The sequence below is a fragment of the Echinococcus granulosus genome, assembly GCF_000524195.1.
Source record: "Echinococcus granulosus chromosome Unknown EG_S00085, whole genome shotgun sequence".
Lineage (NCBI taxonomy): Eukaryota > Metazoa > Platyhelminthes > Cestoda > Cyclophyllidea > Taeniidae > Echinococcus > Echinococcus granulosus.
The window spans coordinates 188,316-198,442 of NW_020170465.1; the positions used below are offsets into that span (position 1 = coordinate 188,316).

At 42.2% G+C, this 10,127-nt stretch overlaps 1 protein-coding gene across 1 annotated transcript in view; it reads left to right on the plus strand. All coding sequences in view use genetic code 11, as the record gives it.

Annotated features, from left to right (window-relative positions):
- Positions 1–9,456, plus strand: part of EGR_07730 (Cytosol aminopeptidase) — a gene marked incomplete at both ends in the record, with an annotated part of 28,209 nt that extends 18,753 nt beyond the window's left edge. The window contains 8 exons of the mRNA XM_024496979.1: positions 874–969; positions 1,355–1,479; positions 1,605–1,725; positions 1,780–1,967; positions 2,006–2,282; positions 4,833–4,950; positions 6,101–6,258; positions 8,926–9,456. Coding sequence (XP_024348602.1) covers positions 874–969; positions 1,355–1,479; positions 1,605–1,725; positions 1,780–1,967; positions 2,006–2,282; positions 4,833–4,950; positions 6,101–6,258; positions 8,926–9,456 — 1,614 coding nt within the window. The remainder of the gene's footprint in view (positions 1–873; positions 970–1,354; positions 1,480–1,604; positions 1,726–1,779; positions 1,968–2,005; positions 2,283–4,832; positions 4,951–6,100; positions 6,259–8,925) is intronic.
- Between the last annotated feature and the right edge of the window lie 671 nt (positions 9,457–10,127).

Here is a 10,127-nt window from a genome sequence, read left to right on the forward strand (position 1 = left end):
CTGGCTGACTGGTTTTAGCATTTCATATCTTTTTTGTTTGCTGTGATGTTGCATCCAAGTAGCACATTTGATATCACGGCACCTTTCTCAGAGGAAACTCCACCATTACGGCCCATATTTTACTGTTCTAGTGGACACCAACAGGAATGTATTTGTCTTCATCTATAATAACTTCCAATTTCCCACAGTCACTTATTGTCAACTGGCAACCCGTCACATATGTGTGACGTTCCTGTAACGGACTCATAGTAGTAGTAATTGCATTGAATTCGTTATTTGCGTTTTGCCACAATTTATTTTAGGGTTGTGGTAATTTTTTTTCTCTGGATGGGAATCGACCTTACCCTTTTGCTGGTCTGTTGCTGAAAAATGTTGAGAAACTATGCTGATTTGTTTGATTTGGTCAAATATTCAGTGATTTTTTCCCCAAAATGTGCGCTTTGAAAACGGAATGTTGTTTGCATATACCCGGAAATTTCCTCATTTCACGGGTCTGCTGTGTTCATTTGGGTGGCTTGCTTTACTATTACCCAAAGGTCTTTTTCCTGTATTCATCTTATATGGAACTATGCTATTTTCCAAAGTTATATAAATGAATGAAATAGTCCAATGTATTAATAAAAATAAACTTACTTGAAGCCGCCATTCGCTTTATCTGAAACATGGCGCACGGTGTTTGCTATCTATCATTTATCATTGGTCCCAAAGTTTTCACAGATGGGTGAGTCTCAAGACAAATAGAGATATTCCAACCTCAAGTATGGGCATGGCGTTCTTGGTTATATTTGTTCAAATTTAGGTCCACTAGGCTTATCGTTACTTTTGGTTGACATTCGTGATTACCCAATTATTGTCATATTTATTTGAACTTAGAATGGAGGTCCGCCTGCCGAGAAAGAGTCTCCTTCGAATCCAATGGACTCAAGCGAGAGAAATCCTGTTAAGCCCACCGAGTCGCTGACTGTGGAGGTGGGTGCGGGCGATCAAGATCGATTTCGCGGGAACCTGTTCGATCGCATCCAGAACCAGCCCTTGGCGTCGTCAAACCGTTCGACAGGAGATATTCAACCTCAGAAAGACTGTTCATAAATCTGGGAGTGGTGTCAGGTGTTTGTTCTTGTACGAGTTCTGCGCGTTTGTGTAAAACTGTAATATATTTGTTTTGTTTAAATCGTCCAGTAAGAGCACGTTATTTGCGCGCTACCGTCGCATGTTTTCCAAAATGCGGGGAGGTTTGGGGTTGTTGGTCCCTGCTAGTCTGGGCCGTATTTGCTTATCCAAACGGCATTTTTCAGAGGAAAGCAGTGAATACCAACGTGAAGTATTTGTTTTTTTATTGCCAATACCACATTAGAGGAAAGTGGCAGGTCTCGTTGGTGGTTATGCAGTGCAGCGGCACACTCAAGGATTATTATCGCCGGCCATCGCCTATGTTGACGAGGTCTTCCTAAATGGTGGGATTAAGGATCGCATCTCAAAGTTAGTTTTATCAAGCGCACAATCCTGCTTAGATGTTGTCTCTCTAAAATAGGTGCAATGGATCTGTGCAATGCGACATTCCTGCAGAGCCAATATTGCATAGTTTGTAATCCCTTAATAATTAGATCAGTTCAAAACAAAGAAGGTGATCTTAAAGATGACCCGGGGCAGGGTCCTTTGTCATGGCGTCGTATCTATCATGACAAGTTGCAAATGTGTATTGGTCGGGGCGTTCAGACGCTGCAGGTAAGATCCTTCATTGCGCTTAAGGTGTCATTGATGGTCATTACGTCCTTCTAGAGGCAGGGGGTCTCAGAAATATTTATTGATCCTTTTACCGACGCAGAGATGGCGGCGGAAACAGCCCACCTCGCCGCCTATTCATTTGATGAGTTGAAGAACCCAAAATCCCGTGTCAATCAACCTCCAATTTCCTGTTTTACCGCACATCTTGACAACGATCCGGATGGGTTCCAGACTCGTAGAAAGTGAGCATGGTGTCGTCTTTCTTACCTCCTTATTCTAGGCTCCTAGCTGCTTGGAATCGGGGTCGGGTTCTCGCGCAAGCACAGAATCAAGCGAGGCGATGGATGGAGATGCCAGCAAATCTGTTTCCCCCGGAGGTCTTTGCTCACGAGATTGAAGAAGCGCTTTCCGAGGCTTTGAAATCCGCAGCGGGTGATGCCTCTCTGACTGTGGAGGTCCATGACAAGATGTGGATTGAACAACAGGACATGGGTGGAGTTCTGGGTGTTGCTAGGGGTTCAACTCGACCTCCGTGTTTTGTGGAAATTAATTTTGTGGTGAGTTGAGAAGTCTAATGACCATAACCTAATCGTCCAACTTCAATTCTTTTTGTTTTGGGTTTTTAAGCACTTTCTTTTTGTATGGTTGCATTGTTGTCAGGCTCGCCACTTAAGTCTGCTTCTCGATGATCATTTTTTTCGTTTTATTCCTCTAGTTTAATCATGAACTTCGTTTTTCTGCTCCACAAAAGTAAATTTTGTTCCAGTTTTATTCAAGTTTTCTTTATGCCTACTCGTGGTCAAATTCATTCCATGAGTTGCGTTTTTCTTTGCAGTAATCAGTTTTATAATGACTTGGAGCTCTTAAAAATGGCAAATTTATTAATTACCTCCTTAAGTTTGGATTTAGTGCTAAATTTTGAAAGATAAAATCCGCTTTTTTGGACGGCTGCATCATCTTCCGATTTATATCTTAGAATTACCCTCTAGGATTTCATTTAGTGGCTTCAATGTCATTACTTCTACCAAATTGCACCAAGTGATAATCTCTTTGGAAATGAGTAATTATTAAAGACAAGTTCATTACATCAAGTTATTTTTCTTATCCCGTAAATACCGTACCCTGAGGTCGTTATCATTTCCTTGATTCTCGTTAAAAGGCAAACTCAACTTCTCCTTTGCTATTATGGCAATTCAGGCGCACATCGTTGGTGATCATAAGTCAGCAATTTATTCCAGACATTGGGGTGTGAGGTGTGTGGAGGTACTAGAAAAGTTTGGTAACTACTCGAGATACCACGTAAAAGTTCCTTGGCTGACTCGTTGTTTTCCGCTTTTATTAATGGTATTGGGGAAAAATACATCTACTGAGTATCCCAAGCAATCCGCAAGTGATGGGGCGACACTGCGTGTAGTTCCAAAAGAGGTCAATATACTACACATTGCTATCATTCTTTGCTACCTTTTCTTCTTAAACCTTCGCCTTTTTGTATTTTTAACTCTCAAAACTTTTGCGTCCGTTACTTCCTCACCCTGCGTCGCTTTTTGTGCTCTCTCTAGATCTTTTCACTTCTTTTTCTAGATGTCTTTATGATGGCTTTTACCCTTCGCTTCGGTACCGTTTGCTTTGATGCTTGAACGCTATTGTTGGTAGTTAATTGATCTGATAAGTACTACTGATTACTTATCTTTACTCTCTTCAAATTAGCTTCTGACAATGGCCCCGCCTAGTCGCGAATTCCCTCATCATTTCGAATTGGTGGGCTGTTGCTATCACTTGTTCGGTTTTCGCTCATGAACCAATCATACCGCTTTATCTCGAGTCTTAAGGCTTCATTCTTTTTACCATCGAAGGCTTAGTCCTCCCTTTATACCCTTACTTGTGTAAAACCAGATTTTGAACCATCAAGTCTGTTTAGGCTCTTCGTCTTCAATGAAGGGTAGGGCCATCAATGTTTCGTTTAACTCCCTGATGATGACAGTCGTAACGACACAGGTTGTTTGGAATCAAGGATGTCAATAGGGCTATGAAATGACGATACACCTTATTCAAAGCTTTTTAAGTCTTTTTTGTTAATAACACTTTAATAATGTTAATAACTAGTTAATCCAATATGTGCAACTAAATTTTCAACTTCATTTCCTTTTCTATGAATGGTTCCTGTCGTTTACTGATTAATTGCTATATTTTCCATTATTCAACACACCACAGATCACAGTGGATCTCTCGAAAAAAATATTCCATAAAGGTACCAGAACTTTGCCGAACACTTGATTTCACTGTTGAGCTGTCTCAAACGATTTGGGGGTCTTAGTTCCCACTCTGAGTATTTTTGATTTTTAAAGGGGACAGGCTCACTCCTGCTCCCTTTCTTCCCACTTACCAGCTTTATTACCTTGCCTTCACAGCTTGCAATAATCCTGTTATCCAGCTGCTCTGGGATATTTCTTCCTTTTTGTTAATCTAGCCATATTTTCCACCTCAAGATGTTAGGACAGTGAGTAATGGACATTTGGTCCAACATAGCGAATGTTTCACCAAATATTCACCTTTGTCGTTGTTCTTTCTACTCTGATGTCAGTTATTATATAGTCTTACTCTGTCTTATCGGAATGTTGTCCACACGACAGCTTTAGTTATTATCAAGATCTACCTTTTTATCGCATAAAAGCAATGATGGTCATCACCGTTTTCGCCTCACTACCATCTGATTGTTTGTAAATGTGGGGATTTTGACTTTAAGCAAGTAAGCTTTTTAGTTATGGGCATTAAACAGGAAGCACTTTAATAAAACTGGCATCTATGACCTAATTTTGACATCCTAACATAGTTCATTTGGATTACTTGGTCAGGGAGGCTAGGAGATCGTGATAAATCTTATTTGTATTCACATGAATGCACTTTTTTGTATTTTTCTTTATCAGTATCATGATTTATTTGTTCCCATAAATCACATATAGTTGGCTGCCTAACTGTAATCTGTCTCTTGTACTCTCGTCCAATCCACAGGTCAAGTCAAACTTCACTCGACAAGGCGTCATCAGTATTCCTTTTCTTCTCCCTTAATCTGTCTCTTTTGTTGATCTTCACTGTTCTTTTTTGCTCAGGGTGATCCTTCGCGGCTCAACGATCATATCGCTTTGGTGGGTAAGGGTGTGACTTTCGATGCCGGAGGTATCTCCATCAAACCCTCCGCTGGAATGGGGGATATGCGTGCTGATATGGGTAAATCTCTTTTCTTTTTCTCCACGCCCCCTGTTTTGGACTATTTGGAGGTCTCTTATTACTCAATCCTGGATTCTTTTGGGTTGTAGTCCTTTTCAAAGTCTCAGTCCCACTTTTTCTTATAAATTATCACTTCTTAAATTACCGCCTTTTTAGTTTTGTGAGACCGTGGGTGTTTTGCAGGCAGCATAGGCAGCTGACCATCTATTGGAGGTTCTTGCAGTCATTTTTGCTGCGCCATAGCGTTTGAGCTATGTCTGAGTTGTTAAGTTAAGAAAAATGGAAAATAAGACTTCCCCAATACGCTCTCTACCCACGTCACACACACGTGTGACCACGGTCTTCAAGTCATACTTAGTTAAAGGGGAATAAATTCGACTGGGGAGGAAAGAAACAGTGAAATAGTGTCGTTAAACAGAGGGAGAGTGGGGAAAGGAATTACAAAGCCAAGCTTTGCTCCAAGGTGGCACCTTCCATATTTAAGGGTCTAGTAAAAAGTACGTTTAGATTGTTAGAACTCATCAATTATTCAGCTTGCTGTCCTAAATGTTTTTTGAAATGTTTTTATTTTTCCGACAAATTGGTACGCTTCCACTCTCGTGTGTCAGTTTGATCGCAGAGTTTAGATGAAGACGCAAAAACGTTTGTAGCACCCAAATTATCCCTGAACCCCCTATGTAGAGTTCGCAAGTATGCATGAGGTTTTGTTTTTGATGCACAGAAGTACTGGCACTGGAACTGTGGAGCCGTAGGCCTAGAATTAATTGTGGAGGTTTGGAAAGAGCTCCGTGGTTTTGCTGTGTTAGCAGGCTTTTCGAAGACTAGAGTAACAGGTCCGTAGATGAGCGCGACGTGAAGAGAAGTGGGATAGCTTTTTGCGGACAAGTCAACACAATGATTCATGTTGAACCCTCTTTTCCAAACGTTTCATAAGTAATGCTTTTATGCAACCCCCGTCCTATTTATCATATTATACACCTACGTAGCTAAGCTTCCGTAACTAATGTCAGTTCTGTTGCAGTATAACTGAAATTCCTGTTAAAATTTAATCTTTAATATAAAGCGAGGTGTTCATTAGAAGATATAAGGTTTTTTTAGATTTACAGACAGTCTAGCTTAGATTATGCTGGTTCCGTTATTCACCTTGCAGGAGGAGCAGCAGTGATTACTTCGGTGATTACGGGTCTGATTCAACTCCAGACGCCAATTAATATTCGCGCATATCTGCCGTTGGTGGAAAATATGCCTGACGGCAACGCTATTCGTCCGGGTGATGTCATCCGAATGGCCAGCGGGACCACCGTTCAAGTACGAGTTGATTCTTTGTTTTCCCTATGGAAGACATTTCTGAGGTCCTTGTGATAGGAAAGAGGTAAGAGTAGGGCAGAGCCGGGGTCAATATTGGTGTAGTTGATAGTGGGAAGAGAACTTCATGTCACTAGCGCAACAGTCGAATTACGGGAGACGGAAGGCCTTCAAGCAGTAAGTTAGATTTTGCCAGTTAGTCACATCACTGTTGTTTTCCAGTCAATATCTATTCGTTCCCTTGGGGAACCCTTGTATGAAAACTCCACGACGTCTTTATTCATGACTTAGGGATAAACTGCTCCGAAATAAACAATTTACTAGAAAAAAACACCCATAAGGCCTCAATCACAATAGAAGCTTTGATGAACTCGCCTCTTAACCTAGCATCATATGCCTGGCGAAAACCGCAATTTTGTTTGGTGCTGCATCCTCATTGCTTTTTTTCTTCCAATCAGTAGTCGTCCAACCAGAACTTCGCACCTTTACTTTTGCCTGCATTTTTTCTGTTTGCTGGGTGTGGTAGCGTGGTTTTTTTGCGAAAGCAAGGAGTGTCATTTGTTTTGGGAGCTGCCACAGTTCGTCTCTTAGCAAGTAGAGAGAGCTTGAATTATGGTAAATCAGTTGGACTCACATCTCCTATTTATCTTACTTGATTTTCTGCTTTTGCAAAGAAGTTTCTAGGCGTCAGGCGTCCAACTTCTGTCGTGCATGTCACTTGAAGCAATCTGTTTTATCCTCATAGTTATGGTTGAGCAAACAGTCCATAGAGTGCACTGCGAGGGACTTTAGAATAAGGTTTTTTCGCTTTTTGGTGACTGCTGCCAGGGAGAGGAGGAGTAGTAAGGTGTTATGAACAAATGTGCTCTTGTGGTTAAGTACAAGAATTGCATGTACATCTAACAGAAGAATGAGGAACACCTTTCCATTTTACACAGAGCATTGTGGACAGAGGGCGTGTGGTTGCGTTGTTAAGTCCAAATCGTCTCCCTCGACGTGTGCTTGGTATAAGCATATAATAAAGTAGTTTGGAACTCTGGTGTGAAGAATGCTGGTTGCTCTAGACACGCAGCCAGTTATAGCCACGGTCAAAGGAGTGAAGCAAAATCTCTGAAACTGATTCGTAAATACAGAGGAATGACGCTTGAAGGATTTGTAACAGACCCGAATGCAAATACTGGTTCTCTTCATGATGCTCAAATCCATGCCAGCCTTAAGCGAAGTCAACGTCAAAGCCACTTTGACATGGACTCACGAAGGGCACTTCATGATGTCTGTCAATCGTATTGGCATAACTGTGAGGCCAATGGAAGCATTTAGGGGGACTGTTAATTAACATAATCAAAATTTTTTTTTAAACTGTTCATCGCAGATGGCCTCTGTAACTCATGAAGGAACTTTGACGGTTTCAATAACCTTTCACTTTGCAACGGCTTAAAGGCAATTATTTTATTGTTCTACTGTAGCATCAACACTTGCATTGCCGAAATGGCCAATTAAACTGCTGTTCAAAAACTGAAGGAATGCAATTGTATACTCCCCAGTCGAAAAAAATTACACGTCTACTTTTTTGTTTTAAATAACCACTATGTTAGCGACGCATGATATGATACGATCAGCCATCGTTGACTGATGGAGAACAAATGTCACAACTGTGTGGTGCCAGCCGCCGGTGAGGATATCGAGGCGTCGCGTACGTGTAACGCTGGTATCGTTTCAAGGAATCGGATTGCGAACTCAGATAAGTCATTTGCTCTTTCGGAAGCAAAGAGGGGAATCACCTACTGTGTGGTGGTTGGTAAATTGGGGTCAGTTGTATTCATAAATAAAATAGTAACAGACTGGTTTGATAGGTCTGTTAAAGATGAATGGATCATTGAAATAACTTCAACGACCGCGCCGAATTCCATGCGATCAACGAAATGTTCCGCAGGATTGATGTCGAATTCTTCTCAGATGCAGTAGCCAAGAGGCGTGATCAAGTCACGTTGAAACTTTTAAGTCCAGAGGAGTCAGTAAAGAATACCTGTCACGGGTTATAAAGTATTCGCTCTCCCGTGCGCTTTTCTGGAGCTACACTAGCACACTTCTCCCAGCGTTTGACTGTTTTGCCAATACGCTTGAACTATTTTGGTGCAATCTGTTTCACCTCACCCGTACTTGTACCCAACGCACGCAAGAATTCTAGAATTTTGATGTTGAATTCACGATTCCTACATAGCAATTTGTCTCTCGTTCAGCTTCACCACCGGCTATACGTCGATCAGGTGTTCAGGATCGGACCTTTCATTCGTAGGCTGAATATTCACAGGAACATCCGCCGAGGTTGATTTGAAAACTGAACTACCGCGGCCTGGATTATCATTGATACTGTGTATCCTACCACTGAGCGTCAGAGCATCGCAAAAGCTGAAGACTTCCAACGTAGATGTTCGCAGGTTCAACTTTTTCATGGGCAATAACTTCATGCATCACACCACTGTATTCACGCACTATCACTGTTAGCTGACGCCCTCATTAATAGTGTCTGGAAGGTCTACGTCTAATAACATTCGCCTGTTGTTCGCTGCTGTGTATACTGTCATCACGGCGACAGCTCTTTTTTAAAGTTGAAGTTTCAGATTGGCTTGAACACTCCTTGTAATAACACCGAGCTTCGCACCACTTTAGGTAGACAACACCGATGCTGAAGGGCGTCTAATTCTTGCGGACGCCTTGCACTATGCTCAATCTCGAAATCCACTCTTTCTGCTGGACGCAGCGACTTTGACGGGCGCGATATCCGTCTCTCTGGGCGATCAGTACACCGGTCTTTTCTGCAATCGCATCGTTCAACAACGCAATATATCAAATATTTGGCCTCCCGGTGTCGTTGGTGTCTCGGACGAGACCTCCGTTGCCTCTGGCACCGCTACCGAAACCTCCGCTGTCAAAATTCCCACTATAATAGGGTCGCTAAATCACTGTGGACTGGTGAAGAACGACCCATTCTGGCACATGCCCAGCCTCTACTTTAAGCAACTGAAAGAGAGCTCCATCAACGCAGATATTGCCAACATCACCGGTGGTGCATTTTCCCGACTTGGAGGGTCGGGGGCCGCCTCGGCTTTCCTTCAGGTGCGCGACCCCTACCCCACTGATTTGTCTATTCATCGACCCTATTGTGTGCTAATGCTCGGTCATGGAGATGTCTGGCTTTAGCATTCCCTTAATCACCAACCCACTAAGGATAATGCGGATCATGTTGGGTTCCCATTAATAAGTACGATATGTTGGTGTCTTGGGCACAATCGCTAATTGGTTCCTTGATGCATACCTCAGCCTATCCATCTAGCCGCGTTACCTTGCAGCCTTTTTAGTGGTGGAATAAAGGCAACTTTACAAGTCTCGTTGTTTGGGGTGGCTAGCATTGTTAGCTATCTCTACCTCAGATATGTCAGATTGGAGATCATGGATCTGCCCAAAGTTGAGTGCTATGTCGCGCCTTTATTAGCAGTTACTCTCTTCTCAGTTGGATGCTACTACTTTGGCTCATTGTGAGACAAACGTCACATGGCGCGATTTATGTGTTTGAAGACGTTGCTCTAAAGGGATATCACTGAAGTTGAAATGATAATGACTGCAATCTAACGTCTTGTTGTTTGAATAAACAAGTAATTGGGTGCTTTATTTAGTGGTTGCGGTTCTTATTACTGTGCCATTCAATTCCAGTACCTTTGTATTGGCAGCACTTTAGAATGTAATCTGCTGTTCTGTTCTGATCTGAGTATTTCGCCGTACTACCGATGCCGCATGCCGACTTTATTTACGTAGAGGGAGAGAGGTATCTTAAGGACGAATGCAAGTCAAGTATGTCGCGTGATCACCTGCAG